A 25,286-nucleotide genomic window follows, 5' to 3' on the forward strand; every position below is an offset into this window, starting at 1 on the left:
GTTAGCAGACTTCTTCACTATTGTTAGGGTTTCTGAGTTATTATTAGGGTTTTCTCAACTGCTTATTCTTGTTTGTGATCAAATCAGTTGGTGAAAGGAAAAGAAAAGAAAAGAAAAGAAAAGAAAGGAAAAAAAAAAAATTCGAGGATTTTTTTCTTGAGCCTTATCATCAAAGGGGGTGATTCTAGTTGGTATCTTGTCTTATTGTTAACTGTTTCATTCGTATAATTTCTTTGATTCACGTGCCATTTTTTTTTTCATTCCTTCCGTGTTTCTCTTGTTCTTGTTTCTTGGACCTAATTACTAGTTGGGATAAAACAAAGTTGCTTTGTCTTGATTGAGTCAATTAGTTCTTAAAGAACTGGAGTGGGAAAACTCTTGAGGTAAAAGGCAAGAGAGTGTGAGACTATTATCGAAAAAAGCCAATTAAGAGTGAAACACGAGTGGAGTGTCATTATTCGAGTGTAAACACGTGAGGGAGTGTGTGAGGTTTATTTTTTATTTTTATTTTTTTTCCCACTAACATTCTTTTGTGTAGTATCTGATAATGTCTCATCGGAGTAGCGCATCACCAAGGGGGAGAGCAGATAACTCATCCTTTGTGTTGCAAGCCATGCAACAACAGTTTGAACGGTTGAACTTGGTGTTGGGTGAAGTGAGGGATAGGATGGATCATCAAGAAGCAGCGATTAGAAATCTACAAGGTGGGAGGGACAGGAGGCGACGTGAGCATAGAGTTGAAAATCAGTATGAGAATGAAGGAGATGGAGAGGATGAGGAAGACTTAGCATCTGACGTTGGGTCGGGTAGAAATAGAAGAGTTAGGCATGAAAGAGGATTTAAGGGGAATCTAAGGGGTCGGGATGGTGTAGATGGAGACCTTGGTAGCATCAAAATGAAAATACCACCTTTCCAAGGTAGAACTGACCCTGAGGTTTATCTAGAGTGGGAGAAAAAAATAGAGTTGGTGTTTGATTGCCATAATTACTCTGAGGAGAAGAAAGTGAAGTTGGCGGTAATTGAATTCACTAATTATGCTATTATTTGGTGGGATCAATTAGTGACCAATAGGAGGAGGAATTATGAGAGGCCTATAGAGACATGGGGAGAGTTGAAAGCTCTCATGAGGCGGAGATTTGTTCCTAGCCATTACTATAGAGACCTTTACCAGAAATTACAAAATCTTACACAGGGGTCTAGGAGTGTAGAGAATTACCATAAGGAGATGGAGGTGGCGATGATTCGGGCTAATGTAGAGGAGGACCGAGAGGCCACCATGGCTAGATTTTTGAGTGGGTTAAATAGGGACATAGCCAATGTAATTGAATTACAAAATTATGTGGAGATAGAGGAAATGGTGCACATGGCTATGAAGGTGGAGAGACAATTAAAGAGAAAAGGGACAGCAAGGTACACTTCGGTTTCTAGCACTACTTGGAAATCAAAATGGGATAGGAATGATCCAGGTGAAGCAAAGAGAAAGACCGAACCACCTAAGGGAAAAGATGAGGGAACTAGCAACAAACCCAAGGTAGAATCCCAACCTTCACAGAATAGAGATATCAAATGTTTTAAGTGTTTGGGTTCAGGGCACATTGCTTCTCAATGTCCAAATAGGAGGGTGATGATTATGCATGACAATGGGGAGGTGATGACTGAGAGTGAGGATGATAGTGATGAGGTGCCCGAGTTGGATGATGCTAGTGATGATGATGGAGTGGTATACCCTGTGACAGGTGAGTCTCTTGTTGCCAGGTGTGCTCTTAATGCACACATTAAGGTGGATGATGCAGAGCAACAGAGAGAGAACATTTTCCATACTAGATGCCATGTCAACAATAAGGTATGTAGTATGATCATTGATAGAGGGAGTTGTACTAATGTGGCTAGCACTACTTTGGTTGAGAAATTGAATTTACCAACCTTAAAACACTCTAGACCATACAAATTGCAGTGGTTGAATGATTGTGGAGAGGTTAGGGTGGATAAACAAGTGTTAGTTACTATTTCTATTGGGAAGTATCAGGATGAGGTGCTTTGTGATGTTGTGCCTATGCATGCGGGCCATATTTTGTTGGGGAGGCCATGGCAGTATGATAGGAGGGTGACACATGATGGGTTCAAGAACATGTACAGCTTTGAAAAGGAGGGCAAAACAATTAAGCTTGCTCCTTTAACTCCAAGCCAGGTCTATGAGGACCAATTGAAATTGAAAAGTGAAGTTGCTCAAAAAAGAAAAAGTGAAAATGAGAGTGATCAGAAGAGAAAGAGTGAAAATGAGAGTGATCAAAAAAGGAAGAGTGAAAAGAGATTGAGCAAAAAAGAAAGAGTGAGAGTGAAAAAGAGCATAAAAGAAAAAGTGAAAAAGAAAGTAGAGAGGTGGCTAAGAGTAAAGAAAAAAGAGTAGAGCCACTAGAGAAAAAAGAAAGAGAGTCTTCTGAGAGAAAAGGAAAGGCAAAAGTGAGTTTCTATGCAAGAGAGAGTGAGGTTAAGAGGGCTTTCTTCGCAGAACGCCCTATGATTTTTCTTGTCTATAAAGAGTCTTATCTTACTCTTGATGAAACTAACCACTTTCTTCCTAGTTTGGCTGTTTCTTTGTTGCAGGAGTTTGAGGATGTATTCCCGGATGAGATGCCAAATGAGTTGCCACCCATTAGAGGCATTGAGCACCAGATTGATTTTGTGCCCGGGGTTGCTATTCCAAACCGACCAGCCTATAGGAGTAATCCAGAGGAGACAAAGGAGCTTCAGAGGAAGTTGAGGATTTGATGAGCAGGGGGTACGTGAGGGAGAGCATGAGCCCTTGTGCTGTACCAGTGCTACTAGTGCCAAAGAAGGATGGGACGTGGAGGATGTGCATTGATTGCAGGGCGGTCAACAATATCACGGTAAAGTATCGCCATCCCATTCCTAGATTGGATGATATGCTTGATGAATTGCATGGCTCATGTATTTTCAGTAAAATTGATCTTAAAAGTGGGTACCATCAAATTAGAATGAAAGAGGGTGATGAATGGAAAACTGCTTTTAAGACTAAATATGGGCTTTATGAATGGTTGGTTATGCCATTTGGACTTACAAATGCGCCCAGTACTTTCACGAGATTAATGAACCATGTCCTACGTGCATTCATAGGCAAGTTTGTGGTTGTGTACTTTGATGATATCTTAGTGTACAGCAAAAACTTAAATGAACATATTGACCATTTGAGATATATGTTTGATGTGTTGAGATGTGAAAAGTTGTATGCTAATTTCAAGAAATGTGCCTTTTGCATGGAAAAAGTTATTTTTCTTGGTTATGTTGTTAGTACGAAGGGTATTGAGGTGGATGAAGAGAAAGTCAATGCCATCAAGGAGTGGCCAACGCCAAAAAGCATCACCGAGGTAAGAAGCTTTCATGGCTTAGCAAGCTTTTATCGGCGTTTTGTTAAAGACTTCAGCACCATTACTGCACCACTCACTGAGGTAATTAAAAAGAATGTTGGGTTTCATTGGGGGGCTAATCAAGAGAATGCTTTTGCCACTATTAAAGAAAGGTTGTGCTCTGCACCTGTGTTAGCATTACCTGATTTTAACAAAGCTTTTGAGATTGAATGTGATGCCTCAGGAATTGGGATTGGAGCCGTTTTGATGCAAGATAGGCGTCCCATAGCCTTCTTCAGTGAAAAGTTGGGCATTCCTGAAGTACCCTACTTATGACAAAGAGCTTTACGCTCTTGTTCGTGCATTAGAGACTTGGCAGCACTACCTATGGCCAAGGGAATTTGTGATCCACACCGATCATGAATCATTGAAGCATCTCAAGGGTCAAGGTAAGTTGAATAAAAGGCATGCTAGATGGATGAAATACATTGAGACATTTCCCTATGTCATCCGTTACAAGCAAGGTAAAGAGAACATTGTTGCTGATGCTCTATCCCGGAGGAGTAGTTTGGATGGACAAAAGAAGGCGGAGTTGGTGAAGTCACTTCATGAGAGGGTACGGCTTCAAATTGCCCAAAAGAATGAAAGGGTTGCGTCCCAAGCCAATAAAGGACGAAGGCGTGTCCTCTTTGAACCAGGAGATTGGGTTTGCGTTCACATGCGCAAAGAAAGATTCCCAGCCCATAGAAGGACTAAGTTACATCCTCGAGGAGATGGACCTTTCCAAATTCTTGAGAAAATTAATGACAATGCATATAAAGTGGATCTTCCAGGTGAGTATAAAGTTTCTGCAACTTTCAATGTTTCTGATCTTTCTCCTTTTGATGTAGGTGAAGATTCGAGGTCGAATCCTTTTGAGGAGAGGGGGAATGATAGGAACCAAGGTGGGCCTACTCTTAAAGATCCTTTGCAAGTTCCAGATGGGCCAATTACAAGATCAAGGGCCAAGAAGATCAAGGAAGCAATGCAAGGATTGGTGCAATCCACTTGGGATGAAGCCAGCAAGAGCCCAACACTGAAGATGGGTCTGAAAGAAGAAGAACCTGCTTTGATCCACTTTATTCATGCTGTGGAAGACATGACTTAGAGATACGGCCTATTGTTATTGGAGGCTTCTCATTTGGTTAAATGATTGATTTTACTAGTTAGGATAAGTGGGTTTGAAAATGCTTGGCTCACATGTCTTATTTCTTATGAACTATGTTTTTGGGAAGGCCTTGTATTTTGGCCAAGGGCTTATTTGGAAAGTTACATTTTAGGAACTAGGGTTTCATCAATTTATTGTTGGGGTTACTGTAGCCGCGGGTACTGTAGTCGGTACTGTTCATTAAGGGTAATTTTTGGAAAAAGGGGCTTTATTTTGGCTAGGGTTTTGATTAGGTTTGGGTTTAAAAACTCTTTGTAGCCTCATTTGAGAGATTAGACAATATTGAATTTTATTTGTGAGTTGAGTTTTCTCCTCTTGTTCTTGATTGAACTCTTGAACTTATCAAAGGTAAATCACAACCTTTGTGGCGTTCCTCCTTTGTAATCTGGGTTCTTGAGACGGGTTCTTCAACGGGTCTAGATTTTAATATAATCTAGGTTCTTGAAACGGGTTCTCATCAGGTCTAGATTCTCCATCCTTGACTTGATTTTTCGCTTTCTTGGGGAGTTTTCAAATTGATTGTGGGTTCAAGGGAATTCATTCCCACGGGTTCATATCATTTTCCTTCAGCATAGAGAGCCATCTTCCCCCTTAGTATTGAGAGAAACTGAAAGGTGAGTGAGTTTGAGTGTTATTGGAAGTTCTTGAGAGTTTCTGTGCTAGGAGCATGAGTGGGCTACAAAAGTTGTAACTATTCTTACTCTAGATCCTAGTTTACATGTCAAGTTTAGATTTAAAGTGTTGGAGTGATTTTTGGATGAATTTAGAAAAAGTTGCCATGCTTGATTCAAAACTGGGTTCATTAAGGATGGGTTAAGTATTTGAATTATTTTAAGTGGAAGTTTAGCTATGGCATGTCTTAAGTACATTTTGATATGATTTATCAATGTCTTAGAATGATCATGGAATGTTTGATTCTTGATTAGAAGCATTCCATGATATGTTTTGGTTCTATCTTGTTTTGATCATCAAAATATACATGGATTATAAGTAAGTTGTGATTAAGGCTTGAAGGTTGATTTTTTCCACCTAGGCTTGATGATTAAGCATATAGAAACCTTCTGATTGGGATAAGAATGAAATTCACATATTTTGGATAAGTTATGAGAGCATACCTTGATGATTTGCATTAATGGACGATGAATGAAGATTAAGGTTCTTAGCTATGATTAAGTGTTGGGATGAAGTTGTTTATCCAAGAATTAGCCTTTATCATATCATTAAGGACTATAGTGATTGTTTGTGATTAAAGAAAATTGTTAAAGAAAATTGCTTAAACATGCATTCATATGGATCAATAGTTGAAAACACACTAAGGTATCAACTAGAGTGCATGCATGGGTTGGGATTATTAAGTTAATTCCACTTTGAATTTTACAATTCTAAAGGTATAGATGGTTTGAGAATATAAAGAATATGAGGTTTGTTTAAATTTCAGGTTTGTTTGCAAATAGTCAAAATTTGGATTATTGAAACTCAAATGGTAAACTCTGGATTATTGAAATCTAAAACTCAAACTCTTTAAAAAATTCAGAACCCCCTAATCATCCCACTAGACGGGATTAAATAGATGTAAAAATTCAAATCCAGAAACAAGAAAAATGCAGCTACAATCTAGCTTAAAGATCCGGAAAATAATTTCTAACAATAAAAGTTAACATAAAAGGAATTATCCCGAGAATAACGGAATTATCTAAAATAGAAGATTTAGTGATATGCGGCTTGATTTACGGAGTTTGGGAGGATTTGGTGGTCAACGGATTGATTGATTGCTGAACTCGGATGGGTCCCATCGAGTAGATACCATGTGTACTGAATATAACTAGTCTCCTCGGCTTCCGAGAGGAAAAACTCCAAGCAGTAAAGCTGCTTGCCTTTGCTAGTTGTCGCCCACAATGTCATTTAGATTGACCATTTAGACTAGTCGCCCGGAGCCTACGCTAAGTCTTCTTGCCTAGAAGGTAAAATATCTTGCTTAGCACCAACTCTTGTTGCCAATTTTGGTCGCGCATCTCCTCGCCTAAATCTCCTTGGTTCTCGCTGTCTCTCATCGGTTTGGATCCATAGTCTCTTATTTTGTAACAAAATGCTCTCATTTCACATTAAATCTTCTCATTCCTTCAAATCCAAGAAAATAAAGAAAAATATTTAGAAATAAAATAAAATCAATAGTATTAAAGGAAAAATGATGCTTTTCATAAATAAAAGAGTAATAAAAATCACATAAAAATAATACTTATCAAGTACCCCCAAACTTAAGTTTTACTCGCCCTCGAGCAAAGAAGAAAAGAAAGACAATGAAAACAAATATTGGTTTGATTCATAAAATTTATTGTCTCAAATATTGCCTAAAGTCTATAATTCAAAGGAATCATTCAAGATCAATCAACTCCAAAAGTTATTCAAAACTCAATTCCACTGCATTATCCGTCCCGACGACATTCATGCATACCTATCACTCTCAAGTCATCATTAGCTCCCCAGATAGTTTTAAGCACACATGTAAATAAACAATGGATCTCTAAACACTCTATAGGCTTACTTTTCAAATCACTATCCACTAATGTAGAACAGAAACCATCGCCAGGGATCAATAGGTCTTTATTAAGCTTGTAATGTACGGCTAGGGTGAGGGCTACAAAGAAAATATAGGATTCAAACAAAGTAAGAGAACTTAAGTTTGAACACCAACATAACAAATATAACATTCTCACTTCTAACGTCTCTTCTCAATCATTGTAAATCTCTCAACATACCTCTCTTTATTGTACTTTCAAGTATCTCGCTTTTTACCCCTCTATTCGGCAGGTCAGAAATTTTTTTTTTCTTTTTTTTTTAGGGAAGTATTCCATACCTTTTCGACACTCACGGTCTATCCGAGAGATACTCACAATCTTGTTTAGTATGCTCTTTAGCTCCCAATTACACACCTCAACCTGGCCGCTCGATTGAGGATGGTATGGTGTCGCCACGTGATAGTTAACTCCATACTTAGTCAGTAGCGCTTCAAATTGACAATTGCAAAAATGCTTCCCGCCATCACTGATTATGGCCCTCAAAGTGTCGAATCGGGAGAAGATGTTTTTCTGCAGGAAACTCACTACGACCCTCGCATCATTGATCGGTAAGGTGACCACTTCCACCCATTTGGACACATAATCTATAGCAACCAAAATAAATTTTTTAGAATATGACGATGGGAAAGGACCCATGAAATCTATACCCCAAATATCAAATAATTCAATCACTAAAATACTGTTTAAAGGCATCTCATGTTTCCCAGAAATGTTGCCAGCCCTTCAACAATGATCATATAAATTAACAAAATTAAAAGAGTCTTTAAAAATAGTCTGCCAATAATAGCCATATTATAAAACTTTCGCTACTGTTTTTGCTCCACCAAAGTGGCCGTCTGCTTCCAATGACTGACAATGTCTGAGTATACTCTCCATATCCTCCTCGAGCACACATCTCCTGATTATTTGGTTCGCACAATGCCGGTATAAAAAATGTTTCTCCCAAAAATAATATTTCAAGTCGGAGAATAACTTCTTCTTTTGTTGATATGTCATCTCGACAGGTAGAATTCTAGATTTCAAATAATTTACCATGTCAGTATACCATGGAACAACTTGTATAGCCATTAATTGCTTGTCCAAGAAGGTCTCATTAATTGGAAATTTCTCCTCGCCAATTGCCTCTTTAATCTCAAGACGAGATAAGTGGTCAGCCACTACATTCTCGGTACCTTTCTTATCTTTTATTTCCAAATCGAACTCTTGTAATAGCAAAATCCATCTTAACAGTCTTGGTTTGACATCCATCTTCATTAGCAAGTATTAAGAGCTGAGTGATCGGTGTAGACGACCACCTTTGAACCTATCAAATAAGAACGAAATTTTTCAAAGGCAAACACAACTTGCATAATAAATAATATGAAAAATTTTATCCTTTCTTTGCCCCAAAACAGCCCCTATAGTATAATCGCCAGTATCACACATTAATTTAAAAAGTAAATTCCAATCTGGTTTTACAATGATAGGTTCTAAAATTAATTTCTTTTTTAATGTTTCAAAATCATGTGAGGATTCATCAGAAAGTTCAAATCGAGTATCTTTAATCAACAGATTACAGATAGGTTTAGTAATTTGAAAAAAAATCATTGATAAACCGACGATAGAAGCGTGACCCAAGAAGCTACTCACGCCCTTTACATTAATCGATGGTGGGAGTTTGTCGATAACTTCTATCTTTGCTCGGTCGACCTCAATTCCTTTGAAGGAAATGCGGTGGCCGAGCACTATTCCCTCCTCGACCATGAAGTAGCATTTTTCCCAATTTAAAACAAGATTTGTCTCCTTGCATATTTGAAAAACCAAAGATAAGTTAGATAAGCATTTCACAATTGTCAAAAGAGTGACCAAAAACCGAGAAGTCATCCATGAAGACTTCTAAAACTTTTCCCACCATGTCCAAGAAAATGCATCTTTGGAAAGTGGCTGGCACTTTGTAAAGACCAAAAGGAATGTGCCTATATGCAAAAGTGCCATAAGGACAGGTGAACGTGGTCTTCTCTTAATCCTTGGGTGCAATGGCTATTTGATTGTAATCGAAAAATCCATCTAGAAACAGTAGTAAGTGTGGCCAGCAAGTCTTTCTAGCATTTGATCAATAAAAGGTAAGGGAAAATGGTCTCTCCAAGTTGCATTATTCAGTCTTCGATAGTTTATGCATACTTGCCATCCCGTAGCCGTCCTCTTCAATATGAGTTCATTGTTGTCATTCTTGATCATCCCTCCTTTCTTAGGGACGACTTGCACTAGACTTACCCATGCACTATCTGAGATTGGATAAATGATGACGACATCTAAAAGCTTCAATATGTTTTTGTGCACCACTTCATATATTGATGGGTTCAGTCTCCTCTAGGGTTGGACGATCTGTTTAAAATTATCCTCCATTAAAATCTTGTGCATGCAAATTGAAGGACTAATTCCTTTAATGTCCGAGATGGTCCGACCCAAGGCCATTTTGTATTCCCGTAAGGCACTCAGCAACTTCTCTTCTTCTACATCACTCAAGGAACTGTTAATAATAACTGGAAAAGTAGAGCCATGGCCTAAGAAAGTGTACCTTAAATTTAATGGAAGCGGTTTGAGTTCAAACTTGGGTGGTTCCTTACTTGGAGATGTCGTCCAAGATGAGTTTAGCTCTTCCACTTTTGGTTTTATTGAAGGATAAAGGGATAGTGTAACTTCCGAATATCTCTCACACTCCCTAACTTCTTCATCTTCGGATTCAATAGATGTAGAGTGAGTAAGACATACCTCAAGTGGTAGCTTTGGAAATTTAGCTCCATAAGTCTCGTTGGCCCTGACCACGTCTCGATCGCTTATTTGAAAACAAGAATGTATCTCAAACGGGAATTTCGTAGATTTAAATACGTCAAACGTGACTTGCTTCTCGCCAACTGTAGAGAGATGGTGATCAGCTTTGCTTCTCCAAGTTCTACTTTCCTGAAAACAGAGAGTGGCATTAGATTAATACTTGCCCCTAAGTCACATAAAACTTTATCAAAATATAAATTTTCTATAGTGCAAGGGATCGTAAGACTCCTCAGATCTTTTAACTTAGGTGAAAACTTCTTTTGTAAAATTGCATTGCTCTCCTTAGTCAGTATCATAGTTTGATGCTCCACCAAGTTCTGCTTGTTTAATGATATATCCTTCAGAAATTTTGCATATTTAGGCATTTGCTCTAAAGCTTCAATGAGAGGAATATTAATATGCAGTTGCTTAAATATACTCAGAAATTTAGAAAATCGATTATCAATCTTATTTTTTCTTAATCTTTGCAGAAAAAGAATTGGTGGATCATAAATTGAAGGAGACTTAGTTTCAGACTTAAACTCCCTAGATTTCTTGGGTTTTGCAGCCTCTTTATTCTCTTTAGTCTTCTCAGCTTGCTGGTCAGTCACATCCTGCTCTGCTTCTTTCATCTCATACTCGGTTTCCTTCCTTTCAGGCTCCATATTTTCGACAGTTTCTGCATCTTGCTCTGTATTTACTATATGTGGCTGGTCATATGTCCGCCCACTTCTCAATGTGATGGCTTTGACATGTTCTTTCATATTGGTCACAATGTTGCTCAGTAAAATCCATGTTATCCTCTCAGTAAGCAGGTTTGAGAGTTGACCGATTTGCGCCTCAAGATTGCGGATTGAAGCCAAGTTGTTTTGGATCACCATATCATTCTTTTGCATGTACTGCATAAACATATCCTCAAGTGTCGTTTCTTCTCTTGTTGTTGAAACTGTTGAGATGGTCGAACCAGCACTTGGTTATTGCTCCATGAAAAATTAGGGTGGTTTCTCCATCTGAGATTGAACGTATTTGAAAAAGGATTGTTCCTACGTTGGAAATTGGACACGTAATGAGCTTGTTCATAACTCGGTTGGGCAAAGGATTTCCCACTCGGCAATCTACACTTGAATGATTTCCTACACAATGATCACAAACAACATGAGTTTGAATAGCATTAACGTTCATTTTACCTATTTGTTTGTATAGATTTGCCAACTAAGCCGCAATTGCGGACATAGAGTCAAGCTCAACGACCCTGGTTGCCTTCTTTGGCATCACTCTCTCTGCGGCCCACTAATAGTTGTTAGACGCCAACTCTTCCGAAGTTCATATGCGGCTTCAGGGCTTTTACTCATTAATGCTCCTCCTATGGCTGCATCAACCATAGATCAATTTATGGCTCCCAAACCATTGTAAATGTCTGTACTTGAAGCCAGGCTGGGAGGTCATGATGTGGACACTTGCGCAATACATCCTTGTATCTCTCCCATGTCTCATATAATGATTCACGCTCAAATTGGGTGAAGGTAGTTATATCATTCCTTAACTTTGTTGTCTTAACTGGAGGAAAATATTTTTTTAAGAATTTTTGTGCTAACTACTCCCAAGTGGTGATGTGCCAGGCGGCAAAGAGTTCAACCAAGCTTTTGCTTTTTCTCTAAGTGAGAAAGGAAAAAGTCTCAATCAAATCGCATCATCTGTCACTCTATTGTGTTTAAAAGTATCACATTTTGTTAGGAAATTTACAATATGGACATTAAGATCCTCTTAGAGCACTCTCAATGGATTAGCTAAAGGCTAAATCCATTGTGTATTTAGCTAGTAGAGAGCAAAATATGCTCACAATGGATTAGCTAAATTCCAAATAATTGGAATTTAGCTACAGTGACTTTCAAAAGTTTTTCCAAATTTGAAGGTCACTATAGATACATCAAATATATTTTTTATCAATTATTTGTCTCTCCATTTCTTTCTTATCAACGTTCAGTGACATTCCTTATCAATTTTTCTTGTATTGCTCTTTCATTGAGATTTCTTTATCATATAATCATTTAATCTGTTTGGTATCTTTTTATTTTTTGAAGTAGTTTTGTATCTTTCATGATAGTTCTCTGGTTATTGGAAAATTTGAGAATAGAAGAAAAAAAATTCCAAATTTGGTTTGGAAAGGAAGCTGTTTCCAGCGTGATTAACATGTTTTTTGTTCAGATTATTCAATTTTGTGAAGATCATCCATGTACATGTTGAGCCATCAGTCATGTATAATTTGGTAAAAAAAAAAAATAGTTGGATGGGAATTATTGGATTGATTTCTAATAGCTAGAATAGTAAAATATGATAAAATTAAATAAATTAATAATTAAAAAAGTAATAATGAGTAAATGGATAATTCAATGTGAAGATTTGATGTGAATAGTCAAAGCTAAATTCATCTTATATTATTTTATTATCATAGAATGAAAAAATAGCTCTTCCAATGTGAAAATTTATATGAATGGAATAGGCAAAAGCTAAATTCTTCTTATATTCATCAAAAGTGTCCTTTAACTTTGGCTAATCCATTGAGGATGCTCTTATGACAGCCCCCCAAACTCGACCGTTTGTTGAATCATTTGAATAATGGTTGGCTTGATCTTGAAATTATTGGCTTGTATAGCTGGCCTCCTAATACTAGATGTTGCCCCCATTAACTTAGGGTATCGCATAGTCTCTTAACGCCTTGTGCTTCTGGTCGGCCATATCTTTGGAGGCAGCAACCTCTTTCTTCTTCTCTTTATTCATCCGACGTAAGGTTCTTTCAGTCTCGAGATCGAAAATTGTATTTTCTAATGATTTAGATCGGCGCATGCACTTCAAATTCTTGAAAACATAAAATAAAAAAATTTCTTAAACTAAAATAAAATCTAAAGTAGTAAAAATCTAGCTAGTATCGATATCAATAACAAATAACTAATCTCCAGCAACGGCGCCAAAAACATGTCCGCATAAAAATATATCTGCAAGTATACAGAATCATAACAAGTAGTAAAATGTTTTTAAGAAAACGGATATCGAACCCATGGGAAATAATTATGCTATTGAGTATTGAAATTTACTAAATTAATTACTATTTGGAAAACCGAAATTTGAAGAATGGATTATCTAAATTAAACTAAAGAAAATAGCATCAAAATTAAGATTTTAAAGATAATAAGAATAGATCTAGAGCGTTTGATTTCACTTAGCGAATCCCACACAGTTTATTCTTCCTTGTTATAGAATTTCAATTATCCCAAGTTGATGATAAAAATCCCTTAACTATTTAATATTTTTCCTTTAACAATACCAAAAATATCTCCAACTAATAACTTCATATCTTTATATGAATTTAACTAATTGGAGACTCATTAAATCTTTTGGATTTTTCTTGAAAATCACACTAATCGCGGTAAAGTATATTTACATTCACTCAACTAATGATGCTTAATCCTAGAGTTTTAATAACAAATCATCTCTCAGTCTCATTATGATTCAATAAATCAAATAATAATTAGTTAGAAAATTGCAAACAATAAAAACAAAGAATAAACACTCAATCATGGAAATAATGAAATAAAATAACTTAGAATATGAATTTTGTGTTCAATGCTAGACTACATCAAAACTCTAGAAAATAGAATTAGTTCATAATGAAACTGAAAAGAAAAACAATAAAACTAGTGTTTTTCATTGGAGTTAATTGATGAAGTATGCAGCTCTTGCCTCTGCTTCCCAAATCTGCCTCCTAGAAAGAAACTCAAATGATAAACTTTGGATTATTGAAATCTAAAACCCAGACTCTCTAAAAAACTCAAAACCCCCTATTCATCCAACAAGACGAGATTAAATACATGTCAAAATTCAAATCCAGAAATAAGATAAATGCGGCTACAATCTAACCTAAAGATCCGAAAAATAGTTTCTAAAAATAAAAGTTAACATAAAAGGAATTATCCCAAAAATAATGAAATTATCTAAAATAGAAGATTCAGTATTATGCGGCTTGATTTACGGAGTTCGAGAAGATTTGGTGGTTAGCGGATTGATTGATTGCGAAACTTGGACGGGTCCCATTGAGTAGATGCCGTGTGCATTAAATATAATTGGTCTCCTCGCCTTTCGAGAGGAAAGACTCTTGATTGGGATGATAGAACCCTCTTGCAAGCCTAACGTGCGGTAAAGCTGCTCACATTTGCTAGTTGTTGCCCACAATGTCGTTTAGGTTGGTTGTTTAGACTAGTCGCCCGGAGCCTTGCGCTAAGTCTTCTAGCCCAGAAAGTAAAATATTTTGCTTATCGCCTAACTCTTGTCTCCAATTCTGGTCGCGTGTCTCCTCACCTAAATCTCCTCTGTTCTCTTCAGATCTCGCTGTCTCTCATCGGTCTGGATCTATATTCTCTTCTTTTGTACCAAAATGTTTTCCTTTCATATTAAATCTTTTCATTCCTTCAAATCCAAGAAAATAAAAAAATATATATAGAAATAAAATTAAATCAATAGTATTGAAGGAAAAATGATGCTTTTCATAAATAAAAGAGTAATTAAAATCACATAAAAATAACACTTATTAGAGAGACTGGACTTGATCCTTATGTTTATATGCTTAGTCTTTCATGCTCTAGAACGTATGAAGTGTTTGATTTAACTCTGGAGACTCTTATGTTTAGCTTATGCTACTATGTGGTTTTGAACTTATGATGATCATTAATGCATTTGAGATATTTTTAATTATTCTGGCATAAAATTATGTTTTCACCCTTAATCCGCTACGAATATTGCATTTTACTAGTTGCATTTATAAGATGCATTGTATATTAACTATCATGTATGGGTATATGTAACCTTGAGACTTGGGGTATAATGTATGTGTATATACATTTAATTATGGGAAGATAACTGTTTATTTTAAGATCACCACAAACCTAATATTGTTCTCGATTATATAACATTTAATTATATCTAAAAAGCATTTTATTTAAAAACTTAAATACCAAGGAAGGGCCGCTAACCCCCCTGGATTCATCCCTGCCTTTGCCTCTGCCCCTTGCACATGCTAGAAATCAAACTCAAGTTAACGATCATGAATGTCTAATATAAAAGAAATGCTACTATACCGCCATAAATATACAATTCACTTTGTTCCGTTGATGTGGCACCACCATGTATTGTCACGTGGTTAGGGAACTTAGAGTTTCAATTTTTTTCTTTTTATGTTTTCGGATGCCATTTTGTTTGTAATATAATTCTTAATAAGCCATGTGGTACTACAAGATGCTGCCACATAAATGGGGTAAAGCGAGCATTATAACTGGAGTGCATAGTAGCAATTCTCCTAATATAACATGTTTAAAGCCTTCACCCTTCATAGTAGGGATATAAGAGGCATGTACAAAAATCAATAAATAAAAAAAAATGTGGAATCATTCTAGAAAACGTCATCGGCCAAAAAATTAAAAATAAAATTGCAAAAAGAGGATGTGTTTAATTTAATTAAAAATGTTATATTTTTAGTCTAAATTCTAAATATTTTTAGTTAAATGATTGGTATAAATTAAAGTTGTTAGAGGATGTTTAAAAAAAAATATAAGTACCTGTTGGAAAGGAAAACTATTGATATATAGTACTGATTTCTCCAATTTAGAAAACAATGATTACACGAATTAATTCATAGCACGTCCTATGATTCTATCATCCCTGTAAATGTATCTCGTCCCTAAAATAAGCAATCACTCTCTCGCAGCCCTAAAGTACATTCCAAGCATTAATATCACGCGCCCCCCTCGTCCGCTACAGAAAAGCCAGGGATTGTTAGGGATGGGTCACTCCCACCCACTCATTCTCTCAATCATAAAACACACGTAACCCCACACCGGCCTCCCTCTCTCTCTCTCCCTCTCTCTCTCTCTCCCATAAATCCACAATTCCACCCTTTCCTATAAAACATCTTTTCTTCACGATTAAAAAACAACTATCCCCACTCCCTCAGTCCCACTTCAATTTTTTTTTCCCGACCAGACTAGTCCCACGTCACTAGTTGTACACTTCTATCTCTCTCTAGCAAGCATTTTCTCCTCTTTGTCTTTGTCGCCAGCTCCGTCTTCTTGATCAGTATTCTCTTCTTGTTCACCTTCCATTGCGAAAGAATTCTTGATCTTGATCCGGGAATATTTTTATAGCCTGAGCAGTAAAATTATGTCGATGGACATGATGGCATCCGAACGTGTTTGTTATGTTCACTGCAACTTCTGCAACACCACTTTGGCGGTAAAACCCTCAATTCTCTCTTATATGTTCTTTCTTCTTCTTCTTCTTCTTCTTTTCTTCTTCTGCTGCTGCTGCTGCTTCTTCTTCTTCTGCTTCTTTTCTTTCCTTCTAAGCCTTTTTTTGTGCCGTGTCTTTCCACAGTTGAATTGACCATCGGCAGTCTCAGATTAGCTCAATTATAATTATCAAAAAAAACTTTTTTGGCTAGGGAAACTATAAAAGTCAAATTGAAGAACTCGCAAGAGTTTAGATAAAAGATATGTTTTGAATGATTACATTGTATCCTAAATTATAAAATTTCCAGTTTTTAGTAAAATTTCCATCGAATTGAAATCAATCATGGGTTTCTTGTTTGGAATCGAAGGTTCTCTTCTCATATGTGATATTTCATGAATAATTGTCACTGGAATTCGCCACAAAGCGTCCAAACACGCATCAAGATTCTATTTGAAATAAGGTGGTACTCGTACGGGTCCGCTAGCTGACACTTGTTTTGATTTTGGGATATAACACCCCTGTAGTTGACGAAATGCAATTTACAGGCCAGACTCCCACTTATGAAATTCTCGATGATCGATCCTCCGAACCGTAGCAGATTTAGTTTGGTAGAAAGGGTTTGAACAGTAACAACAGATTGCATACAGCTTAAGGAATCAATCCATCCGCCTTCCAATGTTCCATATGTAGTGTTTTAAGCCTCTGGGTAGGGTTGAAGCCAGAGCTAGGTATATGTATTAACTTTGTAGCCAGAGATATGTTAGGGTTCTTCCCAATGCCAAGCTTATGGTACAAGTCATTGAGTCAAGATGGAGCTTTCGATCTCAAGCACCAGCTTTTCCGGACTTCACAAAATTTCATGTTACTCCACAGTAAACGGCAGTCGATTACTGTTTCAATGGTAGTAAATAATCCTCTCTTGCAATTGTTTCTCCTGATGCACTGGTTCGTTTCTCTCTCTCTCTCTCTCTCTCTCTCTCTCTCGTTGGCTTGCTCTCCCGGAGGTGGGTACCGTTCCCACTTGCGATGCCACTGAATCATTATTATGATCTCATATACGATCAATTTTTTGCAGAGTTTCTTGTTTGTGGCGATCGAGAGTGCTAACAAAGAAAATTATAACCATCACCAATGCTTTTTTTTTTTTTTTTTTTTTCTCATAAGATGCCTCTTTTAAACCTCTTTTGAAAGCCATTAGGTGATCATCTCTCGCCTATACATTTTTCTCTTTTTGAAAAGAAAACTGTGTGATATTAAGCACTGTAAAGAGCAGTAAATTAATATAGTCTAGTCTGCTTCATGATAGTGTGGTTTAATGGTGGCCATGACCTTAATGGTTTCCGCTCCAGTCACGTCATTTTCGTCTCCCTCCGTCTCTCTCCTCCTCTGTAAATCTTTTTTACATATTTTGTAATCTTGCTTGCGGGTGTCAGCGAGGCAGAAAAGTCAGTAGCCGCACCGAAAGGAAAAGAGATGATGTTGCAAAAAAGAGGCAGCCTTTAAATAAAGGCAGCTCGCAAGTCCTTGACCATGTGAATTCTGGGAGCTCCGGGGGTCACAGCTGAGCAGTGGCTTCTGATCTCTCTACATATATAATGTGTTAGCATATATTTCTTGCCCAGAAATAGATCCCTAAAGAACGAAAGAGATTCATGATTCAGTTGGGATAATTTACGCATGCATTAGCTCTCCGCCCTAGCTTCTTCTTCTTCTTCTTCTTCTTCTCAGATTTTTCCAGTTTCTATTTTTCTGATAATCTGTAATATTTTCTATCCTTCTTTCGTTCTAGACTCCTAGATGGAACTATTAGACATGCTGTTGTAGTTTTTGTTCTTCCAATATGGTGGGGGCTGTTTCTAGTCAGTATATATGAACTAGACTCGCGTGGGTTCCAGCATTTTCCTGAATTATGCACGAAATACTCTAGGTTTCGTGTTGGTGTCTGAAATTAACGATTGAAAAAGGAGAAAATCTTTAGCAGTGTCAGTAAAAACAATTTGGATCTCATATATACAGTCTGATTTTGTGTATGTTAGACTAGATTGCAATTAAGTTTATGATGTTTGTTTTGTCTTGCTAAATGGCTTTTGTCAGGTTAGCGTTCCATGTAGCAGCTTGCTCACCATGGTAACAGTTAGATGCGGACATTGTGCAAATTTGCTTTCAGTTAACATGGCAGCTTCGCTTCAAGCTGTTCCTCCACAAGATACCCAGGTATATGTATATATAAATCGGTCAGATTCTTTTGGCCTCCTTTCTCGGGGATATTTTCTAGCTATATTGGGGGGACTGATCAATCTATATAATAATGGCAATAAATACAAGACAAAGGGATTGCTTGTTCTTTCAAGGAATGAGATTCCTATCCTACATTGTGCTCCGAGTAAGATATATATATATATATATATATATATATATATATATATATATTAACTACACTCTTCAACTAAATTTAGCAGTTTTTGTCTTATAATAATAAAATAAATTCAATATTCTCGTACCACCAAAAAGGTTATAATATAGACAGTACCATTAATGAAAGTCCACTATTTAAATTATATCATCTCCTCTATTTTATTCTTAAAATAATAAAATTAGCACATTTACTCTTTAAATGATTTTATAAAATTGTAATGTGTGCTCCCTATCAAAATCTAGCGGGCAAGAATATGAAGTTACCTTTTTTTTTCATCTATTTATTGTGAGCTGAAACCAAAGCGTGAGTTAAAGGTCATTCAAAATTAGGGTATAATTGTAATATGTAAATTTCATATATAATTAATTGCAAATATTGACATGTCACTTAAAGAGTGGAACACGTATTTTCTCTCTTTTCTTCTCTAACAAAAAGTAGTTCCTTGCTTATGAAAATATCACAAAGCCCAGATGGGTTTTAATTTCAGTTTACTTTGTTCTCGGTTTTAATTTTATTGATTAGAATATTTCTCATCTTAATTAATTTTTCTTCGTTTGTCTGTTTTGATTAATGCTCCTAGCTAGCCAAGCTATTTATCGTGAATAAGTTTTCACTAGAAAAGTAATTTCAGGCACAGCGCCCTAGCCCAAAACCAAAAAAAAGATTAATATTATAAAGATCGACTCTGTCGTTGTTATATAAACGAATATTTGTTACGGATTATTTGTAACGATGATGACTATTTACAATGAAAATATACTCATTTTAAGAGGAAATAGTTATTTTTATAAGAAATAGCTGACGACAAATTAATAAACAGTTTTCTTGTAACGAATTTTTCCTTTTTCTTTTCGGTTTTGTTTTCTCTGTATGCGCGTAATGAGATGGTCTAACTAGATCCCTTGCGTTTGAACAGAAGCAGCAGTACCTTATCAATTCTGAAGACTGCGGGTCATCTTCCAAATCTGGCAAGCTCGCTGCATTTGAGGCTGTTGAGCACGAACAATCTAGAAGGCCTCCCATCCGCCGTGAGTCTCTCTCTCTCTCTCTCTCTCCATGTACAAAAAAAGGCTCAGATACGTTAATATATATTTGGAAGGCCATGATAATCCGTATATATATAATACCCTACACTAAGCCAATATATACATGTACATGTGAATGTGAACATAACTTTAATGTTTAAAACTTTAAATAAATAATTACAATTTACCTAAATTTTAAGTACTACTGTATGGTGGACACAGAAACTTTCAACAAATTAATTATCTATCCAGCTGGTAGAAGTACTAATTAATGAAGTGGTTCTGCCTGCTTAATTAATTATTGGGAAATGCTTTTCCCACAGAAGGTAGCCACCATCGAGATATATTTTTAATTAGTGATTAAGTAAGTATTTTTAAATGAATATGTGATTTTTTTTATTTTAAAAAATATCTAAATAGTTTAAAAAAATGGTGAAAAAAAAAATTAACTGATCGGCAAAGGACGTAGCAAACTTCCTTACTTATGTAGTACTGAGTAGTGCTAAGCCAGCAGTGTGTAGCACGAAGATGGCTACCCACAAGTTATAAAAAAGATTTATTTATTTTTTTCATATCCTTAAATATTCTTAAAAAAAATTCACATAATTATTTAAAAAAAATACTTATTTAATCACTAAATAAAATAAAATAAAAATTGGATGGTCCGGATGGATATTCGGGGAGTTTAGAATATCTGCCGTTTGAGTAGCACCACTTGTTTTGACTGTTAATTAAAAATTCTGTTTTTATTTTTTTTTTCAATTTTTTTATTCATATTTTTTTACCATTTTAAAATATTTTAAAAAAATATAAAAAATATCAATACACTAATAGTCACTTTATTAACTATTAAATAAAAAAATTAAAATATATGAGATGTCAAAATGAGAGGACAAATAAAGTGGACAAAATATCAATTTTCTAAGAATTATTCCTTCAGCTGGAAATAATAGGAGTCCTACTCTAACCGGTCATCTCTAAATGCCGTTCGATACTTTTTCTCCCCAGTACTCTTATATACAGTCCCTCTCAGATGGTGACTTTACATAGAAAAAAAAAAAAAACAAAAAAAAACACCCATCAGTAATTCGTAGCAGAGGGAAAGAATCAAAATTCGTTTACCCTAACATGCAATTCGTTGACTGTGTGGTATTCAGACTTTATTAAAAGGACCTGTACATTCACAACGATATAAATGATTTTGAGAAAATGCTAGGAAGTGCCGACAAAACTTTGAAGTAATATCGGACCACATGATCATGATAAGCTAGCGGATCATCATAGCTAGAATGTTAATTAGACTGATCTATCGACGTACGTACGCGCGTATAGTTATGTCACCATGCAATAGTCATTATCCTAGTCTATTAATTAAGAGTACTATAGTCCAGTCAATTTCTAGAGCCTACACATGTGCAATGAATTCTGGTACAGAGTTTGCAGTGCTATGTATACCCATTGGCCATTGCATGCGGTTCTGGTTAATTTAATGAAATTGCTCATGTGTTAATTTGTAAGACTAGTAAACTTAATTGCATATTTTTTTTTTTTGTTTGTTAATTTACATCACAGCTCCGGAGAAGAGACAACGGGTTCCTTCAGCCTATAACAGGTTTATTAGGTAAGTGATCCTTTATCATGCATGACCCCTAGTACTTTGGTTTGATTAATTAATATATATATATATATATATATGCCGTTTTAAATCTGGTTATTCCTTGTCGTCTTTAATGCTCTCGTAGACTGACTTGATCGCATGCAATCCATGAATAATTATAAAGTCGTTCAGCAGCTTGAAACTGAAAGATTAATAATAATAATAATAATAAAGCTTGAGAATTTTTTGTTATTTGTTTTTCGTACTTTTCAGAGAGGAAATCCAAAGGATTAAGGCTGGTAATCCTGATATCAGCCACAGGGAAGCTTTTAGTACAGCAGCAAAAAATGTGAGTTTTTCATGTTGTAATTATGGAAAAAAACTGGATAGACTCTAATATATATATATATATATATATATGCATCACAAATGAAAACAGTAGAATTTTCATTTTCTATGGATACAGTTCAGTCCTCAAAACTTTAGCTAGATCCATGCATACAGCTAGCATTTTCAACAAATAGGCCGTTACGCCTCTCAACCTACGTGCCCTTACGTTATCCAGCTTGCTAGTTTATTATTTCTCTTTAAGCTGAGCCATTGATTCTACTAGTTGAAGTAGTTGCCAGCTTCCTTTCTTATCATTACTTTTATAAAAAATTATTCTTATCAGTCACTATTTATCACCATACACTTCATATCTTATGAAAAAATTATAAGTGTGGAGTGTGAGAATGAATAGTAGCTGATACCGAATAAATCTCTACTTTTATTTATCTCTATTTCTTCGTGCGTACTGTTTATATGTTAGCTCTTAATTATATAGTATGTCAAAGTACTACTTATCATCATGCTCGTCAAAAGGCATAACTAACTTTTTGACTTCTTAAATTCATTAACATTTCTTAAATACATTGGTTACAAATTAAATTGAATTAAAAGGTAAAAGTTGAAAAAGGAAAAAACAAAACATGTGTTAGGAAAACTGAAAGACCACTATTTTAGAAATTATATGTTATTTTTATGTAAAATATAATTTAAAAAATTAATTTAATTTTACATGATTTCATTTAATAAGATTCACTATGACATATTAGAAGATAGATTGGCTACATATATAAGAGCAAAACTCCATGTTTTGAAAATTATAATATTATACGTACATATAGATCATTTCTCAACAAAAATGCAAAAAGGAAAAGCATATTCCCAAGTATGTTTTAATGATTGTGAATAACAATATATGTAAAAAAAAACAGTACTCTAGGGGTCATACTAAAATTTGAATATTTTCGCTGGTGCTACATATAATTTGTGGATTATGGTTAGTTGTGTGGACAATTAATTTGGTATTTTAGGTAGCCCTAGTAATTCAAATTTCTTTTTCATAAGGTATAAATATTTGTATTAATATATATATATAAGAAAATGATAGATATACAAAGAGAATTGCAAAGAAGAACCCTATAAACAGTTTAATTTGATACATGAAATATAGTTTAATATAAAGAGTTTTACAATATTATTCTGATCATGTACGACATTTTTATGAAGTAGTTTTTATTATTATATTTGTGAGCCAATTATTTGATCTCTTGATAGAAATTTCATATCAACAGTACAATTAGATCAGTGAAAATCAAGATGGATCTCTAAATTCCAAACTATGTATCGATCGGTTTTGGTTATTTTAATGGAATTGATTTTGTTTATCAAGATTTTATGACTTTCAAGTTCAAAATGAGTAGGTCAAATATGATGAGTACTGCGAAGTAAATATTTGAATTTGAAACTTGAAAGTGACAATAAAATTATATCTAGCATTGTGTTTAGAAATTCCTACCATTTTGTTTTAAAATAATGGTCGGAAATGATGGATGTAAGCCGGCTTTTATCGGTACTAGAGTTATTATAAAGAAAAATGATATTTACAGTCGTAGAATAAAGTAGTCATGCATGCATAGCCTTAAGTTTGAATTTTCTTACTTAATTAGCAAATAAACAAACTGCCAAAACCTCAAAAAAAAAAAATATTGTGTATATATATTAAATTTTTGCATACTATTGTTAGTATGATGTTACGAACAAGCATATTTAATGTACGTCCTTTGGATGGGCATCTTTTAGAATATATACTTAGATCGGATAACCCGGCCACTTGGAGTTCGTTTAACCTAAATGCTTTCATGATTACCTCGAATAAGTTAGAAACTGAAATGTATCATAATGATGGAATAGGTGATTATTGGCAATTTCGTATGGTTCCTATCTACTTTATAAAGGAGACACAGACTCTTTTCTTTTTTCCTTCCTCCCCTATTCATAATGATAGCAATTCAGGAAAAAACTTACCACTTCTGCGAAATTGCTATTCTTGACCAAATAGTATCCGTACGTGGTCCCAACTCCCATTCAAACTGACCTAGGTCTGAGCCCAAGAGTTCAGGTCATTTGAGGAGTTAGAAGGAGATTATAAGGGGCGAGGATATTTAAGGGTATGATTAGATGTAATTAATGCATATGTGATATTCTTTAATTCATTAAAAATAGTCAAACTTGTGTTTTAGGTTTAGTTGCACTTCTTTTGATAAAGATTTCTCTAAGAAAAATTCTCTACACTACACTACCATCTCACTTTCATCCCACTTTCATCCATATAAATAAAATGTGTCACATTTATCATTTTTATCATCTAATAGTGATAAATGTGCCACATCTTACTTAGTAAGATGAGAATGTGGTGTATAGGATTACTCAATCATCAAGTTTTGTTCACTCGGATTCTATCTAAATCAACTTAGAAGAAGCACTCTAATTATTATCTTCATTGGACCTTGGAGCTTTTGTTATATATGGATATGATTGCCCTCTCATGATTTCATATACACTGTAACCACTTAAAAGGCGTATCTCTGCCAGGGATTTTTCAGGAATAATTCCCAGCAGTTAACAGTACACAACACAGGTAGCGCCAGTACTGGCAATCTCTGAGAATGGTATTTCTGATTCACAAAGAGACTATAACATCTAAAGTAAAGAATCAATATTAATGCGAGTTCTTCAATCATGATCTTTGCTCTAAATTGTTCGTAAGGGCCGCTTCTTTTATGTAGTAAGATCCCAATAAAGTAACAGTTATCATGAGGCCGTTTAATGATTATGATTGCATTTTTTTCGTAAATAAATTTCACTTCTACTTGATCGTTAATTTTTGTACATGATCTTATTCTAGTTGTACTGTTGCTATTATATATACTTCTCGTTAATGGTCTTCTTATTTAACCTAGTTTGGATTAGAATATGATCTCAACTCATCTCACTATTATTCATTATTATTTATAAATTTTAACTCGTAAATTTTATTACTATTCACAAATTATTTCAAACTTTCAACTCATCTCTAGATCCAAACCGGCCACCGAATATAACAACTTTCATATATAAGTTATGTGGGAAGGGGGGATATTATAAGAACTTTGTTTTTTGTTTTTTTTTTTATTTTAAATTGCTTTACTTTTTCAGTGGGCCCATTTCCCTCACATTCATTATGGACTAAAGGTGGATGGTAACAAACAAGCAAAGTTGGACCAGACACTTGAGGGATCAGAGGGAACGCAAAACGTCTAATACAGGATTCTGATCACAAAAGGAAAAGCAGCTAGTTTTCCTATGCAAGTACTGAATATATGAGAGGTTTGTGAATTTCTCTTTTACCTGATCGAACAGCAGGAAGAGTCTCTTTAGAAGCTCCCCGTGTGCTTACCTTTTCTAAATGTCAATTAAGCAGTCTCCATGGGCGCTGCTATATATTCTTGTTATAGTGCATTTGTTATCTTGAAGTAAACATCGTATATATAGTATTATTGAATAATGAGCGATGTTTAACCGACATATATAAGTTATCTCTCTGGTCTGTTGTTCTATATCTTGTAATTTGCTGGTTACAGTCATGGTCCTCTTGATATCACCATATCCTAGCTAGTTACGCGGTCCTTAAAGAGAGAGAGAGAGAGAGATCAGGTCATGTAACGTAT

The 25,286-nt window shown here is 35.3% G+C and overlaps 1 protein-coding gene and 1 non-coding gene across 5 annotated transcripts; both read left to right on the plus strand.

The window, feature by feature from the left end:
* The first annotated feature begins 3,799 nt into the window (after positions 1 to 3,799).
* On the plus strand, positions 3,800 to 25,135 carry LOC121240285 (putative axial regulator YABBY 2). 4 transcript variants are annotated; one of them, XM_041137675.1, is made up of 7 exons: positions 3,800 to 3,814; positions 15,940 to 16,217; positions 18,309 to 18,428; positions 19,547 to 19,658; positions 21,228 to 21,276; positions 21,526 to 21,601; positions 24,775 to 25,135. In XM_041137675.1, the coding sequence occupies exons 2-7, from the start codon at positions 16,146 to 16,148 to the stop codon at positions 24,877 to 24,879; spliced, it is 534 nt and encodes a 177-aa protein (XP_040993609.1). In that variant the 5' UTR covers positions 3,800 to 3,814; positions 15,940 to 16,145; the 3' UTR covers positions 24,880 to 25,135. The 4 variants fall into 4 exon arrangements, with proteins under 4 accessions (XP_040993609.1, XP_040993610.1, XP_040993612.1 ...); XM_041137676.1 differs by lacking the exon at positions 3,800 to 3,814 and having other exon boundaries at positions 15,774 to 16,217; positions 24,811 to 25,135; XM_041137677.1 differs by lacking the exons at positions 3,800 to 3,814; positions 15,940 to 16,217 and adding an exon at positions 17,717 to 18,057.
* LOC121241754 lies at positions 11,378 to 11,484 on the plus strand. Its single transcript, XR_005935782.1, has one exon. It is a non-coding gene; the product is annotated as a small nucleolar RNA R71 (small nucleolar RNA).
* Positions 25,136 to 25,286: the final 151 nt, after the last annotated feature.

Source organism: Juglans microcarpa x Juglans regia, chromosome 7S (genome assembly GCF_004785595.1).
Source record: "Juglans microcarpa x Juglans regia isolate MS1-56 chromosome 7S, Jm3101_v1.0, whole genome shotgun sequence".
Lineage (NCBI taxonomy): Eukaryota > Viridiplantae > Streptophyta > Magnoliopsida > Fagales > Juglandaceae > Juglans > Juglans microcarpa x Juglans regia.